A 27223-nucleotide genomic window follows, 5' to 3' on the forward strand; every position below is an offset into this window, starting at 1 on the left:
GGCCACATTATGTTACTGGTTTCACCAACCATGGTTTGAGAGTCACATTAAGCAGTTTACAGTTGGTTCCACACAAGCCTTCCCCGCTACATGTTGGTGGCCTTTTCCACATTACATGGCCTGATCCCCTGAAGATTTTACACATCAGGCACATTTCTGCCTCAGTGAAATCTCAGCAAAAAGAAAACACACAAAAAGAAACACAAAACCCAATGGCCACAGCATATTGCTGCCTCAGGACATCTGCCACTCACAAACTCTCTCTCCCCTCTGCAAGACTTCTACACATGCTCTTTAGCTCTTCAAACTAAGCATGTAAAACTAAGTATGACCTTTCCTACTCAAGATTAAATGCAATACTTCTCCAGATATGCAGAATAGCAAGAAACCACAGCAGAATATTCTGGAGCAAATTCCTATCTATCATGATGAGCAGCTACAGAAGGAGCAGGAGAGATACATGAGCCAGAACTGGCATGAAAAAACTATTTCTCTGCTTAAGCTGTGAAATAAATCCACGATCTCTCCAGGCATGAAGTTAATGACCTCTGTGGAAAATGTCACTCGGGAACACACCCAGATTGCATTCCCTTGAATGCGGGGCTCCTTTTTGCCTAGAACAGCATCCAGGACTCCGCAGCCCGAGGTGTCAGAAACCGCAGCATGTTCTTGTCACCCACACCAGTAAAATCAAATCAATTCTGGGGGGCTTTACCTGCATAAGATATGAAAGACTTGCCCCCAACAGTTCTTACATATCCGATTGAAAACCAGGGTAACTACAAGACCAGGAAAGCAGTATCTGAATCTCTGCTCTGTAAGATTTGGAGAAAGCAAAGCAGCAGTTTTTCACTGTGGCATTGCACCTGCAGGTAGCTCATCTCTCTCTCCCATTATCACAAAGTGACAAGCTATAGCTGTTAAGAGTACTCTGTTCTTCATCAAAACAAAGAACTTTTTTAGGGTATGCTGCAGACAGAGCATGTGTCACAACATGAGCAGCAGGGAGCTCCAATTTTTTTGTTGTTTTCAGAAGCAAGACAATTCATTCCTCAATCACTTAAACTGCCTCAAAGTGAAATTAAGAGACTGTATCATTCCCTCCAGCATATAATCCCAGAAGTACAATTAGGCCAGCTCTTATGCTTTTATTATAGTGCTTGTAATATTTAAAGATAGCCCAGCTCCTGATGCTTTGTGCCTGTGTGAAAAATTCAGCTTTGTCAAACATATTTCTGGGTCTCTTGACCTGATATAAAACTGCAACTGCCCAGCTTCACATTCCAAAGCAATTCCTTTCAATAGCTCCATTTAAGATGGGTCATTACAGAAACTAATTATGTAGGGCAGTAGAGACAAAAATCACTATTTGAAACATGAAAGAACAGCTACTGCTATAGCTTGCTCTCTCAAGCACTACCTGCTCTCTGATCATAGCTGGTATCACCTGAGAGTCAAGTACCTCCTGCCGCAGTCCAACCTGTCGCCACTGACGGCTCTTGGGTGAACCCAGGATGTCTGAAGCCAGCCTGCCTTCCCTCCAGGAAGGTTCAGACTAGTACACACTTACTCAATTCTTGGCTCCCATCGAGATTCTCTCAGGTAAGAGCAGCTCATTTGTGCTCCTCCCAGAAAGTTCCCAAGTGTAATTTTTCCTTGTCCCTTCCCATAGGGCCCAAAACTTGTTACAAGTGCAGAAAGTCAGATGGCTGACTGTATAGGTTCTGCCACAGGAACATAAAAGTCTTTCATACTTCATCATCTAACAAACAGAAAATCCCCCAGCACTCTGATAGTTGATTTACCGAGACCACCACCTATCACACAAATCATTAATACTCCTGTTACTGCAGGCAAAATACCACCTATTCAGGAAAGAATGGGATCCTTTTGGCTCCCAAATCATTGATTTTCACATTTTCAAATGCAAGCATCCTACTGGTAATGAACTAGCTAAAACAACAAAAGCAGCTTCTAAAGTTAGTATTTTATGCAGTATTTTAGCACCTAGAGCATCCATCCGTTCTACCACAAAAAAGGAGCCTTACAGAAATTATTCTGCAATAAAAGCAGCTAAACCTTGGAAAACCACTTAGATTGGGGAGGTCAATTTCTAAGAACAGTTCTGAGAAATGGAAACATCCAAGCTTCTGTTTAGGGACTTTTAACATTTGCCTACATAATTTCATTAACACTATCTAGGATACGTAACAAACGAGGTATCAGTCAATTAAGGTAAGTCATAGTAAGCAAGGACATTAGAATTCTAAGAAATAACAGAATACAGACCTCAAAGAGGAGGAAAAGATTGCTAAGGAAAACTTTTTCAATCTTACATGATGAAAGACAGACAACTACAAAGAAGCAGGCCAATCATTTCTTTCCTCTTTAATTTTAACTTAAAATTTAAAAAAAAGGCAATATTTACTGTACATTCATGTTTCTCCTCTCCCCAGTGCTTTGTTTTTTCTTTCAGGAGGTTCAGAGCCCACTTGCCATCAGGTGGGAAGTCGATTTTCTTATTAGGTCTACATACAAATTGGTGAACATCAGAAAGGACACACCTATGATTTCCAAAGTCTGTACCTCACAGTAGAAAGACAAGTAGTTCTTATGAGCCACTGGGAAATGTCTTGATGTCTAAAAGAGACCACTGAACCCACTGATGGAACATAATCAATAGAATTCTGATACTCAATGAGCATGTTTTAGGGGGAAGATCTATCACATCAATTGTTTATTCCAAAACAATTATTTTTATCTTAATGTTTTAATTATATATTTTAAAATCCAGAGTTAACAAACGCAGATAATAAACAACAATGTTTCAGCCAGGTTCTTTGTTCTGTCCCCCTTCTGCTCAGATACTTTAGCAAGTCTGAACCCTATGACAGTTACTGATTTATTTATCTGAAACAGTCTCAAGCATGTTAAAGGTGATACTTCTAAGTCTTTATGTTTTGCTCAACATTTCAATGTTGTACACTGAAAAGCCAGTAGAACTTTGGCCACATGTGCCACTCAACCAAGTATACAGGATAATTCCTTCTCCCAAGAAATAACTGTTATATACTTGCTTCTCATCTCTACATTTTTATTTTGAGATGATAGCAAGAAGAATCTTAAGCACTGAAATGTAATCTGCTCTTCAGTCTATACAGTTCCATGTTCTTAGATTCCATTTCACCCTTGCTACACAAGACAAGAGCATTGATTGTTTCTGGTTTTATTTTAAGAGTTTTTAATCAATTTGAAGACTTTGAAGTTCTACATGACCTTTAAGCATAAATAGTGTCTATTTTAAAAATATGATTCACTACCATCCACCTGCAGATTCTTGTGATGACATCTACAGATTCTAGCAAAGGTCGCATGTATTTCCATGAACTATCACACCTTTTTTTCCTGAAAGAGACAGAAAATACTCCTTAATCAGCTAATTATACCAAGGCATGAAATTCAAACATTTCTTAAAAAAAACGACTTCAGTGAATTTTAATTTCTTCCAGTGTTGTGAATGATTCCTAGAAGACTGCCACAGATTGCCCTAAATTATCGTTGCTGCATTGTATCTCCATTTGGCAATCACACTGTGTAACCGCTCTTGATTTTACCATCAGACACCTTCCTATGGAAAAACAAACATACACAACAGTTTTGGGGAAAGAGTTTCGGCGTAAGTCTATTGACAGGCAAACACACGCTGAGAAACTAGTTCTAGGGAACAGCTTTGGGCGTTCCAATAGTTGACTGAGAAGTCTCCACTGATTGACTTAAAACTTTCAAGAAAACATCTTTTTTGTTCTCTTCTTCACTTTTTTAAAAAGGAGGGGAAAAAAAGAAATGGAAATGGTGGCAAGGTAGACAAGAGGGAATACTTACATAGAAGCATAGATGTTGCAGATTAATAAAGTAGTTTGTTTTGGAGAAAGTAGGCTGTCTAGGATGCCCGAAACTGTCAAGGCATTTGAGGCAATTTTACAGCATCAAGCTCTTTACAATTGCAGCACATGAAAGGGCAGTTGCTAACTTACAGCCTGCTGCAACATAACTGGCAAGCAGTATTTGCACACCATTGAAGGTTAACCGTATGATATAGAAGCCAGATTGATACAGTTCTTCACAATAGTTGTAAAGAAAGCGCAGTACTGAGTCATCTGAAGTTGTTGCTATGGCCTTACCGGTCACTGGGATGAAGTAGATGACTGTGGAACAGTACCTCCCAGGACAATACTGTTTTTGTCCGTTAGGGTTTTAAGCACAGTTGTGGCTGGTGACTGTAGAATTTTACGTGAAAGCCTCATTCTACCATCAGTTGGATCACGTCCAAAGTATTTAACCTGTTAAGAAAACAAACCACTTTAAGACTGACCAACTTAAAGAGCTGAAAGTAGCATTTTCCTTAAAAGCTGGTGGTTTGGGGTTTTTTGTTTGTTTTTCAATTTGATGCTAGAAAAAGCCATAAACAATAGGCAGAGTTTAGCCTATATTGCTCTGTCAAATTAATGTGCTGCCTACATCACAAAAGTAAGACACTAAATAAATCTAATTTGAAATGATCAGGCCTTTAACCAGCACAGAAAGGGAATCTGATACGGCAAAATATTTTCTTTATAAACACAAAAAACTCACTCAAATTCTAAGATATGAACAACAGTTTGTTAGCATTTTAAAAAGAAAATAAAGTTACCTGAATTTCTTGTCCAACTTCTAATCCCAGGGCACTAGGATGTTTAATCTAGAACACAGTGTTTTTCCAGAAAAATTTGTTTCAGTGTGATTAATTTTGTAAGGTTAGTTATAGAAGTTCTTTCTTTTAGGGGTTCTTCACGCTACGCTTCCGCAATTACAGTGGCACAACACTACATTATGAACAACAGGTTTCTACATGTTACATAGGAAAGGGTACTGCAGATCTAAAACACCCGGTGATGTGCATAAAATCATAAAAAGTAGGATCATAGCAGGCATATAACTCGATTGTTTGCAGCTTTAAGTACAGGGCAAGTAGAGGTTAAAGAAAAAGGTGCTGCTAATCTAACACAGCTTTTAACATGCAAACGGACTCTAGAACAACAGTATGTGTGCTACAGCTTATGCAGACCAAGTTTAGTGAAAATCAGTTAAAAACAAATAGAAGTGTCTAGCTCACACTTGTTTAAGCACCTATTACCTTTCTTTGATCAAGTTGTGAATTATGAAGTAACACTGGTGTCATGTTTGGATACAATTTTACCATCACTCCAGAATCTCTGCAACAGAAAACGGCATGATTACTTCAAAGCACATCGACAGAAGTCTGTATGGATTTTACTCTGCATATTGACCTCAAAGTAAGCATTAGCAAACTTTTCATAAACAAGATTTTACTCCTCCCTTTTTTAAGAATCTTTATCAGCCTTAACATGGCCAGTCATTTTTCCTTAATTGAAAGTGGATGGAAATTACTTATTTCAGGACAGTATATTTCAGTATTAAGTACATCCAAAAAGTGCATGCAATCTCAATCCAGTATGTCTTGCAAAAAAGTAAAAAGCAAATTCCTACCATCTCTCTCAGATACAAAGATGGAAAAAGGCCTTAAGTTTTACAATTTACAGAGACATTCTAATAACTAAACAAGCAGCAAAAATAAACAGCCTTATTAAGTAACAGAATAATATTTTCAACAGAAAATATAAGGAATGACATAGGTGCTTGGCATCCGTTGAAAATCAATTATTTTACATCATATTTAGGTATCTGGAATATAGCCATGTAAAATTAATTTCTGCTTCAACTCCAGAGCACTTTTCATACCTTATTTCAGTTATCGTGGCTGTATAAACTGCACCAAATTCCAAATTAACTTCCTGCTGTAGGGGGGGAAGAAAACAGTAAGACACAAATTCACAAAATGCAAACTGAAAAAGCTGAGAACACAAGCTGTCCTTACATCATCTTTGCAGATTTCGCAGATAAATTCTCTTGCTTCGTGCATAGCACCAGGTGTGGGGGCAAACACAGAATAAGTCTCTTCATCCAGCTGACTTACAGTTACACCTTCGAAATAAAATTTAATGAGAGGACTTAGGTGAACATTGCTACTGTTTCAGCAAGGAGAAAAGTTACATTCAGTAGAGAATTGCATAGGACAAAATGATTTTGCATAGACTCATTAAGATCTCAGCATTCTAATCATCTCATATCATCTTCAGATTAGACATTGGACAGCTTTCCATGCAACTGAATGGAAACCACATTACATGTATGCTTACCCAATACCTCGGCAGACTTGTGTTCCATACAGGAACACAAAATTATTATTATAATCCTTTTATAGCAGGAAAAAATTCTGGAAAGAAATTTGTTTTTTATGAATGAATCTCAGCTTCTATGAATGGATTTCAAAGAGATTTTTAATAAAACTACAGCTTTCATTAACAGCTGATGGAAGTTAAAGTGGTTCAGAGACAGAACATACTAAGATTGCATGGTAAAATTCTTTGCACCTCCAGACTAGTTTTCCAGCCAACAGTACATGCAACCAAAGGGAAGTATGATTTTTCCTCCTTTTCTCCACCCCAATCCCCTGAGAAGCACTAATCAAGCTAGCCAGAGCATTAAGAGAATTTCAAGTCCAAAGCAGCTGAAGCAGAACATCTACTTGATACTCTATAGACATCAGTCATTTTTTAAGTTTTAGCTTTCTAAAAGTAGGGAGCAAGTGAAGAAGTTGTGCTATGTTAAACAATAAAGGAAAGAAATTGCATTTACAAAGAAGTGCTCATAAAGGAAGTCTGATGTATTTAATAATATCACAGCAGAAATTCTCCTCTGCTACCATGGCTGACTGTTGGTTGAATATTACCTTCATCATGTTGGAGAGATAGTAAGGGTTGGCTACGTCTAGTTTTACTGGTTTGAGTCATTTGAACAAAGGTTTTTAATACTGTAGCCTCTCAGAAATACTTAACACTAAGAATTCTGTTCATTCACTTCCAAGGGCAACCACAATGTCAAGCTACAGGCCTAACTAAGTGACCTGTTATCCTGCATTTACCTCAATGAAAGCATCAATTGCCCTATTTAGGAAATGGTAGTGAAAAACGGATCAACTTGGAATAAGTTAATTTTATTTGTTTACACAGTAGTTTGTCCTGCCTGGCCTTAAGTGCCAAATTCAAATAAATATAACAAGGTCAGGAAACTTTTGTCACACTACTCGCCTACACACTACACACTACCAGTTTAAGCCCCAATACAGATCACTCCTACGATGCAATAGTGAGTTGGATTTCTAACATACATCAGCATGTTAACAATGTATACAAGCTCTTCACAGACTCCTAGGAGAGCCAAACTGCAAGCACTTTTACAGAGAGAATCTACACAACTAAATGAACTTCACCTAGCTCTTCAAAACACATGCATCTCTTATCAAGATATAGTACAGACTCAGTTTGTACTGAGCATTGGAATGGCTAAACATACAAGTCTGAAAACAAAGGTAAATACCATTCTGCAGTCTGCAGCATAAAGCACAAATTAAAAAGTACCCAATTTCTTAATAGTTCTTCACATATCTACTTATTAGGTCACTGCTGCTGAAGTACAAATGCCAGTTCTACAGAGATGGTCTAAGAACAATTTGGGAAGTTTAACTTTAGCTACTTAATAGTTTTTGAAAGGGCATAAAGTTAGCATAAAAATTCAACAATAGCTGTGGTGCTAGTAATACCTGTGCTACCAAGATCCGCTAATTAAAACTCCACACTAGTAATATACATATAGAGAAGAAAAGCTAATAACGCATTAGGATAAATTACCACAGGAAGCAAGAATGTCTTACCAGTCTGTGCTTGAAGTTTTTTCAAATTATAGGCCCCAGGACCAACAAATCTTAATCTTTTTGATAATGGAACATGGATAGTTTCTGAAAGAACATTTGAAAAAACCTCTGAAATGCTAAATATAATACTCTTGAAAGCTATCACAAAAAATAAGTCACATTCATTTAGGTTTTAATCTTCTATAGCTACTTGTATTATTTGCTGGACATCAATATAATTAGATTTAAGAACTGAAATAAATGAAAACATACAATACAAATACTTTGGTGAGTGTAAATTACCTTAAGTCATACCAATACTGACATTATATCCATTCTGATTTTTGTGAGAGTTTCACATAACTTCAGTTTAATTCTATTTTCTGGTGTACAGTGAAATAGTACAGTGCTGCCTCACATGGCAATAAAAAAAAATTCACCTCAAAAACCCAAAGAAAAAATAACCCCAAGGGGCAGAAACACATAGCAAACATGCATTAAAAAAAAAGTTGTTTTAAGCAGCAGTTTATTGCTAAAACGTAATTATAAAAGATATGAATTCCTATCAACATATGATGAACATTACCTACAACAGGTCCACTTTCTTTTCTGTTAGGCCTGGGTTTTGCCAGCGTTTGGTTCATAATTTGTAAAATCTCTCTCTTTGCAGCTGTGGGGGTTAGGGCGTGGAAAGGAGAAGGAAGGAAGAATGGAGAGTTTTGTAGAAGATTACAATAAATTTTTGCAAGTCTTGTTATAAAGTAGATAAACATCCGTTCATAAAATCTGCCTCCTGCTTAACTTGATCATTTATCACAGTAACTTAACACATTTCACGTAGCACATGTTTGTTGTGGTACAATGTTCTGCTCTGTGCCTTCAGCACATTTATCGATCTTCATGCAGCCTAGAACATTACATCCAGTTCTATTTCAGTGTACTATTTCAATAAATCAGAATGCCGATAAGAGCAACAGGGTGTAGCTTTGATTAGTTATGATACAGTGGCTGAGCTGCTTGAAGTGATACCCCATTGAACAGGAATTACTAGTTCTTGAATTTTGATACAGGTTTTCTTACTAAAATCTTGCTGTTACAATCAAGTTGAAAATTTTCTCTTACAACTAGCTAAATCCTTATTAACGCTTGTAGCTTCAGTTTTTCATATGGCTGAAGCATATTTTAGCTGTACTTATCAGAATACAGACAGCAGTAAATTTCAATAGCAAATATAGCTAAATATATGGTAAATGAGAAATAGTTTGCTGTTCTTATAACATTATTCTGTTAATTTTAAAAAAAAAAAGTAGCGTAATAGGATGTTTGTGTGTTATGATAACACTTTACATATTTAACAAGCAGCAGATGCCTCCTTCCTCTCCCAACTCTCACCAATCAAAAGCAATCCAGAGTTCCAGTGCACAAAGCTGCACTTCAGCCTTTACTACCTGTGTTATTCATAAGGTATCGAGATTCTAGATCTTAACCATGAACTCCCCAAGATGACATAGACTTTTACCTAAGTTCCAAGAATTCACTGCTCAAGACACATTTCAAAATTGGTCTGAAGATACTTTAAAGTTAGTTTAAACCTTATTTTTATCAACCTTTTTTACTGACTTATTGCACAGCAAACCTTTTTTCCCCCTCCAACTTATCACATATGGTTTGAACACAGTATGACAAAAATTTTATGAACTGGTTTAGTGATATTGTACTTGCATCAGTCAAATCCAAAATACTGCATATGTAAACATCTCATGATCTATTCCTCTACCCTGATGTTGCTCTTTCATCTAAGTTCCCTCCCTCCCAACTTTGCTATGCCACTAATTCTTCAAAGAAAGTTACCCATTGTACTAAACTGGTGGCTGTTAATATTACACCATTTTTGTTCTGTTTTAATAAAAAGTAACCTCCAGGACCAGCAGACACTTTCAGTGACGCTACGTACAACAATATGAAACCTAAGTGCGGCAGGAAGGGCCTGGCTTTTTGGAGATTGAATACTCTCCTCTGACACAAAAAGCTGTTTATTTTGTATGAAGTTCCTATACTGAAATATAACAGACAACACCCAACCAGACCAGTTTTTTGAAGATAGCAGCGTTTTTTTTCCACCCCAATGAGAACAAATAAATTAATAATTTATTTACTTTCATAACACTCACAATTTAATACAATTTATCATTTCACATGATAGAATAGGTGCAAATACCACTATGCACATACCTGTAGCTTGCTGAATAGCTTCCATTACAATTTTTATTGGTATTCCTGGCAGCTTTAGATCAGCCTAGTATGAAAAGAGTTAAGTTACATCAATATGTAAGAAAATTTTTTTTAGATACAGAGTTCCATTTTAGGAAGATTTAATGTTACAATACCTGCAAGGCAGTTATTCCTTTATTAGTACCTGCCATCTTGAAATCCATATCACCATAGTAATCTTCAATTCCCTATCAGCGTAAGCAGAAAGAAAGCAAATTGGAGTAACTTTGTCCCACTGTCAAGTCCAATTATACTAAAAGTACATTCTATGTTTCAATAAGCCACAAAGTAGTTCTGCAGACTTTGAATTACTTCTGAGACTTGCATGTATTTCTTCAGCCTTATTTTGCTATTCAGGATTAACACTGTTCATTTTTCTCCCTATAAATCAAGAGCTTTTGTGGACTAGTTTCTGAACAACAGATCCACAGCTGATTTTGTAACATCAGTGGCTGCCACAGGAAGAAGCAGCAGCAGCATGATAATGTGCATTTCTCCCCCCAGCAACTTCAGCAAGTGCTCATTCTCCATCCAATATATTGCAGTTTTCAGTAAATTAAAGTATGCAAGAATTATTAATCTCTTTCTCCCAAAAGAAAAGACAAAATTAATTGGAAACAGAGAGCTTATGAGAGCTTAAAATAAATAACTGAGTAAAAAAAGAAACATGACTGGACCTTTCATAGAGATTTTTCTGAAATAAGAGAGGACTTTGTGAGATAAAACAAAGATAAAACTACTCAGTATTTCCAGCAGTGTATGCTCCAGAATTAACTTGGTAAAACATTACAAAAGGCGGCCATAGAGGGTATTCTACAGAATTAAGCTGCAATAAACCCACAATGCTAGAAACACTCACCAGGATGTCTGTCAGCAATCGATAGTCCTCAATATCTCCTTTTTCCAGACTGCATTTGGTAATGAGACCTATTGCTACACCTGCCACCGCACTTGATACTGGAACTCCTAATAGTGGTAAATAAAGATACATTTTTATAACCTTTGGTCATTTCGAAACCCTGTAACACATTATCATATGTAGTTTAGCCTTACAAGTGCCATATTTTGTACCTGCATCCATTAATGCCAAACTTCCACCACATGCAGAAGCCATTGAAGAGGACCCTACAGCGTTAGAATACAGGGAAGGAAGAAAATATTAAACATTGGTCAGAAGTATCTGAAACAAAACATGCTAGTGATATTCTTCAGGGACAGTTTGAAATGTAACTCACTGCTAGCTAGAAAATACTATGCAGCAACACATACTACAAGAAACAAATAATTTGCAGTTAGAAATTTTCTGGCACAGAAGTATTTTTAACAATAAATGGGTAATATACTTTGAATTTTTCATGCTACCGATAGCAAAAGAGCTCAACAAGCATCATGATCACTATTAAATATTCTAGACAAGGAATCTGTACATTTTGCAGGAAGCTGCAAATGGGACTCCTTCCCATTCTCCACTAACCCCTTCTCCTACCCACCTAATCTTGCTACAGTGCTGGGAAATAGGAGGTGGAGCTCAGGGAGCTTCTGGCCACACAGGGAAATATGCAGAAAGGTGAAGTGGATAGCTCTCTCCCAAACTGGAGAAATGGGAATGAACAAATACAGACAGCTAGAAGTTACCTCTAAGTCACTGAGGGTACTAGCTGTGATTAAACACTGAAGAATGAGTCTCAATACATGCCGATTTATTTTCCTCACTCTGTAGCATAAAAATGTCCCCAAATACCATTTTAATAAACTTAGAATTTAGGTTTACATCTCATACTGATACTGGGCTGCCACACAAATTGAAAGAAAGGTCCACTCCTCATGACCATATTAATTTTAAGTACTTCAGGTAATAGAGCTACCAAGATTAAGAAGGTTAAAAGTGAAATCTATTACCTGGCATGCTACAACTCAAGTTTGTCAGATAAGCTTTTTTAAGAACCAAATTTAGTCCCTAGCACTAGGTTAAAAGAAAGAAAATTAGAATACCATTTGACTCTAAGACTTCAGAAGTAACTCGTATTGTGAATGGGAAATCCTGGGGAATAACTGGTTTCAAAGCTCGCTCTGCCAGTGCACCTGTTTAAAAAAAAAAACCAACACCATCAAATGATCCATAAATAAAAACAACCAGACAAAATATTAGAACTTACAGCATGAGACTTCCCTAGTCTGAACTTACCATGTCCAAGTTCTCTTCTGTTCATACCAGTAACTTTGCCAATCTCATTAGTTGCATAAGGAGGAAACTACAAAGTAAAAAAAAAAGTGCATATAGAAAACTAACTAATAATTTTTTCTCCACTTTAAAACATACACTTAGAAAAACTTTTTTTGAAGTTTTGGTGCATCTCAAGGTAAAACAAATTAAAAAAAGAAAAATCAAACCACTACATGACTTCACTTAGTTTGCAAACCGGGACCTACCAGTTTAGGTAGCATTTAGTAAGTGTTTTACTTCCACAGAACAAAAGAGAATAAAGCAGTTGCAAGGTAGCTGAGAAACAACACAACAAACTTACTCCAATAAACTCGTCAAACAACATATCAAAAATCTTGTTTCTGTCATACATATAGTGGAACAAGATATGCCTGTTGCCTGTACAAAATACTTTGGGCAAGTTCCAAATGCTGCAAGATCCAAGATGTAAAAGCACATATTTACTATTGGTGTAGTATGTCAGCTGAACATATTAGAGTTCACTAAAAATAATACAGCAGGTTAATCCTGCTTTCAGTAAACCCCATTCTTAAGGAGCTAATCTAATGTTAAGTTATTAAAAAGGCTGTATAAAATGGCAATATAGAAGTAGGCAAATTACCTACTGTTTTTTAGGAAACCAGCACTTTTGTTCATAACTGCAGTACAAATTCACATATGAATTAGAATTAATAAATTTTAGCAAATCTAGAGTTAGTTTATATCCTTGGAAGTGATCAATTTCACCTTTAAAAGCAAGACACAAAGCCCTTCTATGAATCATGCAGAAATCTGCGACAGTAAAACTCTCACCTCATAATGCAGCATGAAGTTCTTATCTTTTACTCCACTATTAATTAAAAACAAGACCATGTCAAAAAAAGAGCAACCATAGGTCTTACATACAATAGGTAATACGTAAGATTATATTCAGTTATGCTTACAAATAGACCCAGCAAAACCAATGAATCAACAGATTTGCTGACTACCCACATTTTTCCTAAAGTTCTCTACGTAGTAAACAAATTAAAAGACAGAGTCTACAAAGAAAAAAAACCTCATGTGTTAATCTTCATCATTAAAACAGCTTCCCTAGCTGTTTCGACTAGAATGGGCCCTACCAGACCCTTATGCTGGTTTCAGTGTCTCTGAAGGAAGAAAAAAATAATTCAAACTTCAAGAACACCAGCACCTTACTGTACACATTGCAGTAAGGACAGAAATGTTAAGCACTCAAAAGAAAACTGAAAATCTCTGTAACCACAAAATAGCTCTTGATTAAATAATAAAAAAAAAAAAATCTGTGCTCAAAAGATTTACTGAAGTACCACAAGACTTGACTCTTAGCAGTAAATACAAAAAAGCTAATCAATAAAGTTGCTTCAAGTCAAGACTTGCCTGCAGCTTCATATAGAGGTTGCTTCATGAATGACAGATTGCCTAACAACTGTTCATTAAACCCCATTATTTAACACAAACTAATTACCAAAAATAGCAAAATTACAGAATATGGACAAACACCTCTAGGCAAAAAAACTTAACTAAAGCAAGGCAGAGACAATAAAATGCAAAAGCTCCCACGCTGGTGGGATGAGATTAGTGAACCACAGCTGTAAAAGGAAGGAGTTTCCCCTCCCTAACAAGTTAGCCCTCAGCAATAAGATGTTAACAGCACAAGGACTTGCTTGCTATATTGAAAGTTAGGTTTTCCTCACTTCTTTAAAAAAAAGAACATCAATGTTTTCACCCTCTGAACATTTTTATTTTGAGACAAAATGAGAATATTCAGATAGGCTGATTCAGTCAGGGAACCCCCGCCCCCCAATTATCTGCTTTTTAATTTTCCCATTTGAACCAAACTTGACAAACAGAACAGCACTTCATGGTCTATATGCATCCAAACTATCAAGCAAAACTTCAAAACTTGTGAGAAACACATTAAATGAGCAGAATACATATCAAGTGCCAAGCGTGATGATGAATAAAGAGAGAATCAGCTCTCATCAACTGTTTTATTTAAAGAGACTTGATATATGGACACAGTTTTACAGATTCAAGAGCAATTTGGTATTTTCTTTCTCTTAAAACCAGACTGGGTGTTATTTCTAATACTCTCCAATTTCAAATGCATGTCTGTGTAATTAATGTCATCTTAAGAAAAAACTGCCAAGATCTCTTGAAAATAGGCCCCGTCAAAAATCTGATTTTAAACATTTTCCAGTGCTAACGAATACTATATATACGTCGAAGTTCAAGGAACTTTTATCAAATATGCTTAAATGCTCACCCTCTTATTACCACTGACAAAACACCAAAAGATATACACACCTCACTGCTGTTGAGATAAGATCTGATTTTACACTTGATTCTAGAGAGTCAAACGTAACTGTACAGAGAACCTAGAATAAAAATACAGAGGGTAAATAAACTGCTCTTAAGCACTCGCATGTTTCACAGCTTCTACTGGTTATGAAGAATCTAAAAGAATTATTTCAGCAACAAATATGATGCCATCACCTACCACTCCTGCAAACGTTCCCCCCCCTTCATCGCACAAACTTATTCATAATCTGTAAAGATTATACCATCTTACAAGCGATCACATTTAAAAATACTAATTTAATCCTTCTTAACCTGGCAGGAGCCTAGAACAGTTTGTTCACTAAGAAACCAAACTACTTCATTTAAGAGCCAGGGCCAGATGCAGCCACAGCGCTGTGCAAAAGAGCAAGCCTGTTTATCACACGGACTTGCAGCATGTGATATTTTTAATGTGATAAGAGGGGACAACACTGAGGAGTAAATCACTTTGCAACTATCTGTGTACCCTGTAATAAGTCAGATCAATGGCTGACAGTCTTGTAGGAATATGAGCTATAAAAATATAGGAGACCAAATCTCACATACAGTCTAAATTCAATCCACCCAACATCTGACGCTTTTGGCAAAGAAGAGAAAAAAAAAAAATCTCATTAATGTGATTTTTTTTTGGATGCAATTTCCCTCTTTAGTCCAGCTTATGTATGAAGTTCCTTTTAAGATTTCTCATGACATGCACAATTTAACACTGCCCTACATACCAATGACCCACTGAGTCACCCATTTTTCTAAAAGTGAACAGAATGATGTTGGTTTAAACAAAAGCTTTTCATGTACAATATCTTTAACATAAAAGCCTACATAGAGGGATGAAAAATATAGGATTTTTGACTTATCTCACTAACAACCAATTTTACTTTAAGCGATCCTGAATTGGAAAGTTTTCTTTTCAAACCACCTCCCCACAGGACAAAACCCAACCAACGAAAACCACCCCAAATCTGCCAACTTGAACAAGAAGAATCCTTACAGCTTCTAATTCTGGTTACTAGATGTTCTTCAGGAAGTCTGAAGACACCATAATGCTTACCAGACTCTTTCTGGGCATGTATTCCAAGCAGAATGTTATCCTAACATCTGTACTGTTCACATAGCAAGGAGCCAAGCTTTGTCTACTGTCTTCATAGACTCAGATATATGTTAATTAAATCTAAAATGTTTTCTAATTATTACTATTAAAATGTGAAGAAAAAGGAAACTTTGCATTTAAACGAAAGACACCAATCTTTCAGCTTTTGATAAATTATGATTTCTGATGTTTAAAAATACTACCTGTGTTTGACCTCTCTGAAATAAGGCTGATCCATGAAGCATTTTAAACAGGTTCACTTCACATTTAATATCTCTGAGGGAAGTCAAATCTCTCCCGTCACACCTAAAGTTACAAGCAGAAATTATGATATCAATGAACTATAGTCTTGGATAAAAACTTGACAGAACTATTATTCAGTAGGAGTTTGATATACTTACCTTCTATATTCATTCAGAACAAGATTTCTAAAAATATCCTTTGAAACCACATTGAAAGATTCCATGATTTCATAAGGCTCAGCCTCTGGAAACTTTTCTGGGTATAAAAAAAAAGAAATTGCATCTGAAGTGAAAAAAGAATTTTATAGAACTTTTACTAAAATAGCTTGTCCAAAAAGAACACTGTAACTCTAAGCACTGCTAGCTCCATTGAAGCATTCTCTAAATAGGAGGGAAATAGAAAATAATACCTTTCAGCTGTTCTTCTGTTTCAAGCCTTATTTTGTTAATTGCTTCATCTCTAGAAATCTAGAACACAGGATTTGCAACCAGTTAACTCTAAAGGGCAGAATAACAGAAGAGGTTTGGGTTGCTGGGCTTTTGTTTTAAAATTCTGTAAAACTCAAGGAATAAGGAAGATAGATAAGAATTTACAGAACAATGTGTTATTACTATTACAAATACATGCAGAGGAGGAGAAGACTTAATATTAGCATAAAGAACTAAATCTTACTACAGTTTCATTATGATATTAAAAAATAATTAGATCATGTTTGAATTGATTACTTACTTTATCATGGCTAGAATCTGTGAACACCTCATAGATCTTGTTAAAAGCAAGTCTTTCAGAAGAAAAGAAAGAGGTTTTGAAAACACAACTTAAACAACATTTACATAACCAGTTTCTTTTGAGGACTAAATGTTTGTTTTCTTTAGCAGCATGAAAGCACCAGACTGACATTTACAAACATTACTAGCTCCAGCTGTCCTTCCTGCCTGCTCTCCTGCCACCTCTCTGAAATTACTTATCACTTTCACAGCAAGGCTCATATAGGCCAACGCCCCGACTCCTCTTGTCACCATTCCACAAGAATGGCATAACAACTTAAAATACTTTCGCTGGGTTTTCAGGATTTTTGTTTTTCCTCTGTCCTTCTTACTAAACATAAAACAGGAGAGCTGAAGGACATGTTCCTAAGTTTCTATAGAAAACGCAGCAAGTAATTCTGAACACTCAAAACATGCCATTTTGTTAAACAACCCCCCCCAAACCATCTGATCAGAGCTCATCAAATTAAAGAAGCCTTTTGAGTCACTTGGAATTTAGATAAAAAAATACTTGTTCAAAACTTACTTCTTTGCACATTCCACAATCTCTTCGGGAGCAACAAATAACTTTTGAACAGCTCTCTTGACAACACCCCGTTCTTTCACTAGTTGTTGAATTCCCTGAATTATTTGCTGGGTATGCTTCACCCCTACTTTGATGGCATGACAGAAGTCTTGTTGCAATATATTCTCGGCAGTTGCTTCCAACATAACTATCAACAGGAAGTTAAAAATGAAGTACATTACTATTTTATTGTTCAACAGCAATCTAGCTCAACTGAGGAAATACAGATTACCATTAAACTGCCTAAATATAATGGAATTTACTTTACCTAACCTAAAGTTACCTAACCTATCACTGTTGTTTATTCCTATTATTGTGTAAAAATACAAGTTTCAAAGATTAGGAAAATATCTGCAAAGAGGCACCTACTTGATTTTCAAACACTCAACAGATATTAATAATTAACCTACTTACCAACTTGATTTTGTGGCGCTCCAGCAACAATTAAATTTAAAGCACTAGAAGACATCTGTTTTCGAGTTGGATTGATAACAGTTTCTCCATCAACCAGTCCTACCCTTACTGCACCTACGAAGAAACTCCAGAGAATTATTATTATAATAATAAGGAAGTTCTTTAAGGCATCATTTTACTTTGACAACACCTAAACTCAATAATTAAAGTTACAGATTAGTTTTAAAATATTAGCATGTTAGCTTTCTATTAAGAACAAATCTGTAAGGCAAACTTATCTCTCCTTGAATTTCTTTTTTGGTAGTAGTACTGGGTAGGGTGTATAATGCTAAGTAGCATTATACACAAGTCTGTGACTGTATTGGGTCTTTTTAGTAATTTGAGCACATGTTTTCTAGAAAAAAGGCAAGCAAAACAAAAATTCAGCTAAATATTTGTTCTTAGATAAGTTTTTCTTCCCCCAAAATATTCACAATGAAATAAAGCTGCTCTTGACTTCCTGGAGAAAAAGTATTCTTATCCCACTATTTTTTAAACAATGCTTTTCAAGACTGTTTCTCTAAAAGAAAAAAATTAAGTTATTGGTCTCTATACTATACTACACTACACTGGATTATAAATCCTTCCAGAAGTATCTTTTGTCCAGTAAAAATAATTCTTTGAAGTGCAATAATCCTATCCACTATAAAATTATTTTCAATACTTGAAAGAAAAGATAGTGGACTTTAGATTCATATTCTTGTTAAAAAAGAAAGCATAAACTGCGGTCTAAGCCTTCCATTATGTTCAAATCATCCATCATTTCAAAACTTTTACTTACCAATAGGACCATTCCATGGGATATCAGATAATGAAAGTGCTGCTGAAGCTAGAATGAAGAGATAAAAACCTGTATTAGAAAAAACAGATCACATTAATATCACACACAAGCAGTAATTTTGAACAGTCCTCTTACCTCCATTAATTGCCAGAACATCTGGATCATTGACACCATCTACTGCTAAAAGATTACAAAGGATCTGGCATAAGATAAAAGACAATGAATAATTTTGACTTATATATTTTTATTAGCTGTCAATACAAAGCTAAGGACAACAAAACAAAACATTCCACATATATTTATACAAGCCTATACTGCAAATGAAAATTTGTTCAGGTATTTAAACTAGCAAGATTACAAAAACCCACTAACGTTCGATATCATATCATATCATGAAACATACACTATTAGCCTTTCTCTTCTCTGTTGTACAGAGGATATTTGAATTTTGTTCCTGTATCTCTACAACAAAATTTGGAAGCTAGCATGTAACAAAACTAATTTAAGCAAGGAGATGACAAACTGAAAAGCAACATTACACTATTAGACCGTTTTTCAAAATGTAAACCCCTCCTGGATGCTAATGAAAATTGCTTTGCTTAAAACAGTGCCTACATCACGTGACATTTTCATTAGACATGATCAAGTTTGCCATTCTGAAGGCAGCTATAGTTAAGGACAGTGAGCATGACCTACCTGTGTATCATAAAAGTAGCCTACTGGAAAGAGTGGTCTGACTGACCGATCTGCAAAAGAAATATTCAAAGTCTAAGAAGTATTTGGTTTTCAGTAGTTCCTACTCCGCTTGTTTTGCAATAACCCACAAGAAACTGACAAAATGTTTAAATGAAAGACCCAAACAAACAAAAGAGAAAAGGCAGAGAACCCAGAAAGAAATTTAGCATGACATATAATCAACTCTAAAATTTCAACAGCACTCAGTGAAATAAGAGGTATTTTGATGAGCGTACCCACTGTCAGGTAACATAAGGTAAAAACATTGAAAAAGTCCTCTATGCTTTAGGATACAAATAATCTGTTAAATAGTCTTTCACCAGAAACATCTTCAGTGAGAGGATGTAGTTCTCAAAGAAAAGCAACAAAAGCACATATGTTCAAAATATTTCATTATTTCCATGATGTGTAGATTTCCTATTAATTAACTTCCTTTCAGTGTGAAGTGTATAGGACTCTGTGTAACAGTCCAGGCCTTACAGGCTGTTCCCGCTCCCAATTCTTTTCATTGCTGTCTTAAGATGCTCATGGATTTCACACCAGCTTTTATATAAATGTTGAATGTCAAGGTATTATTTTATACATGAATGGAGACAGCCATGATGGAGATCACTTTTCAAGCAGGATCAAGAGGGAGAGAATGAGTATACACCAATCAGTAAGTCTCCCCCTTTATATTTCAGAATTTAGCTTGGTTGTCTCTTCCACCTGCCCAGAGAGATGTGCAACTGCACAGGTGACATCTCTGCAGTTAGTATGAGATCTTAGCATCAAAGGTGGCCTGTAGCAGGAATAGTGCTGTCAGCAGGAGTAGGGAGGTGATCATTCCCCTGTACTTGGCCTTGGTGAGGCTGTACCTCGAGTACCGTGTCCGGTTTTGGGCCCCTCTCCACAAGAAGGACACTGAGATGCTGGAGAGGGTACAGAGGTGTGCCACCAAGCTAGTAAAGGATTTGGAGCATATCTCATATGAGGAACGGCTGAGGGATCTGGGGCTGTTTAGCCTGGAGAAGGCTGAGGGGAGACCTTATCGCTCTCTACGACTACCTGAAAGGACGTTGCAGCAAGGCGGGGGTTGGTCTGTTCTCCCTGGTAACAAGCGGCAGAACAAGGGGAAATGGCCTTAAGCTGCACCAGGGGAGGTTCAGGCCAGATATTAGGAAGAATTTCTTTACTGAAAGGGTTGTCAGGCATTGGGACAGCCTGTCCAGGGAGGTGGTGGAGTCACCATCCCTGGAGGTGTTTAAGAGGTAGATGTTGTACTTAGGGACATGGTTCAGTGGTGTTGGTAGAGCTAGGACAAAGGCTGGACTCGATTTTAAAGGTCTCTTCTGACTGAAACTGTTCTATGATTCTAAGATGTCTCAAGATCCAAGCTTATAAAGGAATAATATACACAGCCCCAGCTGATATATCATTTTAAAAATCAGTACTGATAGACAAGAAACTACAAGTGTGTTTTCTTCTGACATTACTGCAGAAACAATCAACTGTGCAAACAGCAGTTATAAATTACTATCTTCTCAAACATTCAGGAGGATATTACAAAATATTTAAAATATACTGTAAATGAAAAGTTTCAGCCTACCTATTACTCTGCTTATAAGAATTTCTTTATCAGTGGAACCAAGTTCTCTTCTTAGATAGTTTGTAGGAATCCTTCCTGCTGCAGCGGCTTTCTGACGATAGTCAACCTTTTAAAAACAAACCAGGGATTCCTCAAGACAACAGATTACGTATTTCAGAGCCACAGAATCACTCAGGTTAGAAGGGACACCTCCAAAGGTCTATAATCCGATCCCCTCCTCAGAGCAAGCTCAACTCTGAATTCAGATGACATCACTCAAAGCTCTGTCTTGATGCCCAAATGGACCCTCCCATTCTGTATCATATTTGGGCTGCCCAGCCAGTCAGTCAGTCCCCAGCCTGAACTGCTGCAGGGCACTAGCGCATCCCAAGTTCAGGACTTCATGTTTGTCCTTATAGAATTTCCTAAGGTTCCTGTTGGTCTGTTCCTCCAGCCCTTGGTCCCACCCCTTCATATGGCAGCCCTGCTTCTAAGCGTTATCATCTGCACACTCCCAGCCTGGTGTCATCTGCAAACTTGAGGAGCTGGAATTCCAGGTCACTGCTACACGTATGAAACAGGCTGTGTTCCAGGATAGACCCCTGAGGACCTCACTATCACTCAACCTGAAGGGAGAACATGAATCATTAACCCTTAATAATAACAGACTTTTGAGTTCCATAATCCAACCAGTTTTCCTCTGAACTTGGATATTGCGGCAGATGAAGTTCACAGGGCTTTTGTGGAAAGCCTTGCTAAAGTCAAGGTAGACAGCATCCAGTGCTCATCCCTCATCCACAAGTCTAGTCACTGTATCAGAGACTGCTATTATGAGGTCCATGGTCTGTAGTCTGCTAGTTGCATTCCTCACTCCCCCCAGCATCTTGAACTCCACTATTTAATGATTACTACTGCTGATTATCACAAAACTAATTTTGTTGTTAGTACTTACCACTAACGGCATAAATTGAGACACAGAAGGCTTAGTTTTACTGACTGCTGTGACCATTACTGCTGTGTCACCTAGCTGGATTAAGAAAAAAAAAATTATTGAAATTATCTCAAACCAAAGTAGTGTCTAAAGCCCTAAACTTATTCACAAAGTGAAACTCCAGAATATTCTTTCCAGAAAAGAACGACATAAATCCATGCTTCACAGCATTATTTTTGCTTTTCAGACAATTTTCCTACAAAACACAGCTGTACGTTCACTAGGGATCAAATTGCCACTTGAGGCTCTACATCCTTTTAATAGGCCCTAATGTTCCAATAATAACTGCTCAGATCAGAAATCTTTAAGTTGCACAAATTGTAACTTTTTCTTTTACCTGAACAACAGCAGATCCATCAGCAAACTTAGCAAGTTTTCCAGAAGACAGTTCCATCTTTCTATCCAAGAGAAATAATCATTGTGAACTCAAATTTTCCAGTAACTTCTGCATTCATCCAAAGCACCAACTGTACAAAATGTAGGCTACACTTCAATGTTAGCCATAAAAATCCTCATTAGATATGGGAATTGAGACCCTTTAACCACAAGTGAACAGATCCCCTTAACCTTTAAGGTGCTTTTGCCTCAAATGCCCTGCTTCTTTCACCTTGAAGCAAAGACTTGCAGCCACATTAGATCTCACCTGAAGTTGCATATACAGCGTCAATGCTTTGCTTGCTCTGAAAGATAAGCCACCCCTCCACTCAAGCTAGGGTTTAGAGTTGCCACTAGAAAACGCCAGCACACACCTGCCGTGCCCACCCAAGAAAAGGGGAGCCGCCTGCACACCCACAACACACCTGCCCCCCCCGGCTGCAGCATATCCTCCCTTCCGCACAGCAAGTGCAAGGAAACACACCTGCTCTTCACCCACGTGAACGAGGAGCAGCACGGGCGCGCGTCGGCGGCAATTTCTCCGCACATTTAACCCACGCCCCGGACAGCACTCTCTCCCCTGACCTCGCTGCTGTAGGGTCCGCCGCCCCCCTGCCCAGAGCCGCTACCGGAAGCCACCCCTCAGCCAGCGCCGCGGCCCAGGTTCAGGGAACGGGGAGCGCCCGCAAGGCGCAGGCTCCCCCGGGGCGCGGAGAGCCCCTCACCTGTCCCCCACCTCCACCGTCACCGTCCGGCAGGGCCCGGGCGCGGGCGCCGGCCCCAGCACGCAGCCGTCCGGCAGCCGCAGCAGCCGCCTCCGCCATCGCGCCGCGGCCCCGCCGCCAACGGCCAAACCGCCGAACGCGACGCGGCGACAGCTCGTGGTGGCGGCCATGGCGCCGGTGAATAGGGAGGGGTAACCTCCCGCGGCAGCCGCCTCCCGATTGGCTCTCGGAAGCGGCGGGAGGGGAGGGGCGGGCCGCCGCGCAGTAAGCTCGAAGCGGATTGGCTTTCGTGTCAGCGGTTTAGTTTCGATTCCCCAGCGCGAGCGCGTCCCCTGGCAGAATCCCCCGTGGCTACGGCGGCTGAGGAGGGCCAGGCGGACGAACGCGGTAGCGCCGGCTCTCTCAGCGGGGTGCTGCTGACAAGTCTGAGGTAAAAAGAATCAAACAAAAAAAAATATCTTCGTGGCGGCCCCTGGATGGGAGACGGCTTTAGAGCCAGCTCAGACACAAGTCTGGGCGACCCCCTTTTGAGGGGGGCCGAGACTGAGGGAGAGGACACCCGCAGAGGGGCTGCCGCCTCCCTCCCGCCCTTGGCACCTCAGGAGACCTTGTGGCACCTTCCCGCCCGTGAAGCCTTGTCCGGCTGCCCCAGGCTCGGCAGCCACCGCCTTCGGCCCGGTATTGCTGCCGAGTGATAGCAGCCGGGAGGCCTGGTGTGGGAAAGTTATTACATGTTGCACGGAACGTCAAAAATTCAGGACCCTTCCTTTAGGAGCATGGCTGAATGGGTCAGTGCTTGCTTAAACTTGCACCTGAAAGGAAAAATACATATATTTGGAATTCATGTGCCCAAAATACCTTGTTCTGTGCATCTTGTTTTCAAAACAACAATACACCCACAAGCTCCTCCCCCCCATTTAAAAATAAAGAATTGTGATTAAGCCCCCTGAATCTTTTCATTAATTAATCTTAGAGCAGTATTAACCAGAGATCCTGTAGCATGGTCTGGCAATTGGAGCATGGCAAGACTGTAGAGAGATTCACACTGAACTTCCAGGTCACGCTTATCTCAAGGTACTGAAGGGGTCACCCATCATGCCGTGCCTTGCTTTTCTTCTCAATAAGGCAAGAATAGTGATCCTTAGCACTCTTTTAAGGCAGGAATGTCAAAATATTTTTCAAAGTGCAAGAGGAGGGTTACAACAGTTGTTACTGCTTATCTCAAAGGCTTGGCAGTTAAAGTAATTGTTGTGCTGTCACATGCTCCAAGTGAAACAGAACATTACACTTATGGGACAGTGGTTTTTCTCATATGTTAAGTATTCCTCAGACAGATTATTGCTCAGTTCTATAATGCAAAATGGGTTAGTAATTACTCTGTTATTATTACTATATTATTATTTATGTCTGTGAGCATGAATGATTGGGATGAGAGACATGCTTTTCTTCCAAAATTCTGCTTACGTGTAGCAGATGCTGGTAAAGAATAAAACTGTTTTGTGCTGGGACTTCAAAACTACAGTTCATGAACCACTGACCAACATTTCAGTAGGCAAAAAATACTGAAGAGGTGTTTTTGCAGACCTGTTTAACACAGATCCTCGATCTTTTCATAACTTACAACACCATGCTGATGAGATCACTTTCTATAATTAACCTCTGCGAATATTCTTATTTGGGTCTCACCTGGAGAGATCACTTTACTGGCTATATTTCCCATTATTGTCTTCCTAAAACAAGATTGAATGTGGCAAATAGATGGCCCATGCACCATGCTCTGAAGACCAGCACATTTGGACTCCTCGTCATGAGAAATAAAAAGCTCCAGAGCCAAGGGACCTCTGCTGTGAATGCCCTGCCCACAGATGTTCAGCAATCTTAAATCATAGATAAGGGCTAATCTCAGCTCTGGTGACAGCAATTTCTCTTTGCTATTTTATTGAAAAATATATGCATCCAAAGTCCTAAGGTCACACTGAAAACGCTAATTAAAATTTGTATACATACTCCTTGGAACAACGTCTGGGACTAAAACCCCTCCTGAAATCTTTCCCCACCCAGAAATCAGAGATCACTCAAGCAAGGTTTTTTTCTCCCAGTAGCCTTGAGATTGGGTTAGCCAGGCTACCCTCATAGCAAACCCCACAGAGAGGGAGCCTGGAGGTCAAAATCTCTTTCTGTGTGGGAGGTTGTTCCCACCATGCTACAGTATGAGGCACATTCTCCCAGAACAGCTCCCCTGATCACCACCAGGCTCTTTTCCTACATTTCAGTCCCAGTAGCTGTGACTGCTATCATTTACCTCATTTCTTGCCCTGTTCGGGGCACCCGTAGTAAATGTTCTGTTTCCACTGGCTGTGGCTTTGTTCTTACCTGGCAAAGTTAATCCATTTGAAAGCAAAAGGAATCAATTGAAAATTAAAAAATAAAAGAAAAAACCCCACCCCCACCCACCCCCTCCCCCCAGCAACAACAACAAAGGCAAGACCAGTATCTTGACTCTGTAGATACCTGCAGCTATTTCACATAAAAAGCTTGAGCTTGCCAAGAATTTTTAGAGTCCATCCTTAGGAACTCTTTGTTGTAAAGTGGCATTTCAGAGTGGAGACTTATTTGCTGTGTTTGAAAATTTAACCTCCATATTAATGTAGAAAAGCAAATTTCTTAAAGAACATTATATTACTCCTTCAGAAAGCTCTGCTATAACCTTTTCAAAGTCTCCCAAGTCTTACAAAGCCTGTGAGTTTCTCCTGTGAGACATTTGCTCAAAGGAGCAGTGTTAAGAAAAATACTGAATTCACCAGGTGCCTTCTGCTCTTTGAAACACCCAAGCAGCTTGGATGTGTACGTATAAGCATCTGTGGAAAGCGTTGAGTAAATACATCTACTCGATTTCAATAGTTTGGATATGCTTTAGCTCAGTAATCAAGCTTACAGGAGACCAGCAGTAGTTTTTGAGCCTTTTCTGGCAGCCTCTGCCACATTGAAATAAAGATGCTTAATAGCTGTAATAAAATTATTCCATTTTCTCATGCTGTTTGAGTCTTATTGATATTTATGCCATCGTAGTTATTAAAAGTAGACATTTCTTTCAGCAGCAGCTTAAGCAGCTCTGTTTTAACCTGTATGTCTATGTCCCATCCTCTCCAGCTCACCAGGTGCACCGGTGCAACTTGTGGGATAGCAGCAGAAAATTCATCTACATTAAAGTTTCCCAAGTTGGGGGGGGGGGAAATTAGTTATGATCCACTTAGTCTTAAGACACTTATTTATTTTGGTCAGGATACATCTGTAATTAATCACCCAATTCTATCCACAGCCCACTGCTCATCCTGCAGCTAAACAGATATCTCATTTAAACCATTGCCTCCCTAGTAGGAAAAAAAAAAATAAAAAAAAGCCACATACATGTGTAAAAAACTGATGCATGCGTATTTTAAGTGAATGGTAAGCATACAACCAACTTCCGTGGCAAAAGGCAGCTACCATTTTGCATATGGTCTTCCATGAGACAGCTTCTTATGGCTCATGCTTTCTCCTGGGCTTAAGTTTGTGTGTTACTTTATAACATAAGATTAAATTGAGCTTATTAAATTGCTTTGGTGTGAAGTATATGCACTTATTATTTTATTTGTTCTGTGGTTTTTTTTTTTGTTGTTGGTTTTTTTGTTTGTTTGTTTTTAACACGGCAACCCATTACACAAACCTAGCTACGTGAAAGTAACTCAGGGAAAGACAAAGATAGCACTTACCTTAAGATAAAAAACCTTATCCTGACAGTGATATATTCTCCCCTTTTTTGCCATTGTTGCAGATAATGACAACAGTAGTAAGAAATTGCTCCTGTTGCTGTTCCAGTAAAGTTTCCCAGTAGTGCTCCAGCCATACCACCATGCCCAGGTAGGACATCTCAATCTACTGATTTCATTACTAGCTATGAAAAACAATTATGGAATGTGACTGGGACCAGCATTAAATAGCCCCAGGAGCCTGTTCATATGCTACACCCGAGCAAGTAACTGGTTTTTGAACTGGTAAATTTGTTCCAGCAGGATGCATGGCACTCATCCTGATTTTCTAAAGATACCTTGGGAGTATACATTGAAAAAATATGATTTTAAAGCATCTTCTTTTCTCTTTTACTTGGTCTTTTCCCCCTATTGTTATAATGTTTAGCTCTGCTTTAGTTCCCTGCCCTATCTCTTATGATAGCTTTCAGATGCTGCTAAATTTCATTAGTTTGCATTAGCTGTAATGATTACTTGAGTAAATCTCACTGTTTTCTTCAG

At 38.4% G+C, this 27223-nt stretch overlaps 1 protein-coding gene across 1 annotated transcript; it reads right to left on the reverse strand.

The window, feature by feature from the left end:
• Window positions 1-2373: 2373 nt before the first annotated feature.
• Window positions 2374-23104, reverse strand: PNPT1 (polyribonucleotide nucleotidyltransferase 1). Its single transcript, XM_086460789.1, has 29 exons — window positions 22935-23104; window positions 22172-22232; window positions 21796-21870; window positions 20865-20970; window positions 19238-19287; window positions 18677-18740; window positions 18542-18589; window positions 17722-17835; window positions 17269-17455; window positions 16705-16756; window positions 16385-16442; window positions 16134-16230; window positions 15936-16038; window positions 14613-14683; window positions 13098-13134; window positions 12267-12333; window positions 12074-12163; window positions 11153-11206; window positions 10941-11047; window positions 10198-10269; window positions 10043-10106; window positions 8397-8480; window positions 7832-7915; window positions 5936-6042; window positions 5800-5855; window positions 5174-5252; window positions 4691-4738; window positions 4182-4340; window positions 2374-3628 (listed from the first exon to the last, which is right to left on the reverse strand). The coding sequence occupies exons 1-28, from the start codon at window positions 23102-23104 to the stop codon at window positions 4185-4187; spliced, it is 2361 nt and encodes a 786-aa protein (XP_086316915.1). The 3' UTR covers window positions 2374-3628; window positions 4182-4184.
• Between the last annotated feature and the right edge of the window lie 4119 nt (window positions 23105-27223).

Source organism: Leptosomus discolor, chromosome 2 (genome assembly GCF_034619465.1).
Source record: "Leptosomus discolor isolate bLepDis1 chromosome 2, bLepDis1.hap2, whole genome shotgun sequence".
In the NCBI taxonomy this organism is placed as follows: domain Eukaryota; kingdom Metazoa; phylum Chordata; class Aves; order Leptosomiformes; family Leptosomidae; genus Leptosomus; species Leptosomus discolor.

Bases quoted from the DNA above. Each gene is read 5' to 3' on its own strand.
- PNPT1 (XM_086460789.1), bottom strand. From the start codon at position 23,104: ATGGCCGCCACCACGAGCTGTCGCCGCGTCGCGTTCGGCGGTTTGGCC. The intron at 18,741-19,237 runs GTAGGTCATGCT...ATCTTATGCCAG, and splicing joins GCTACTTTTATGATACACAG to ATCCTTTGTAATCTTTTAGC. The intron at 4,739-5,173 runs GTAATAGGTGCT...ACTGTGTTCTAG, and splicing joins CACAACTTGATCAAAGAAAG to ATTAAACATCCTAGTGCCCT.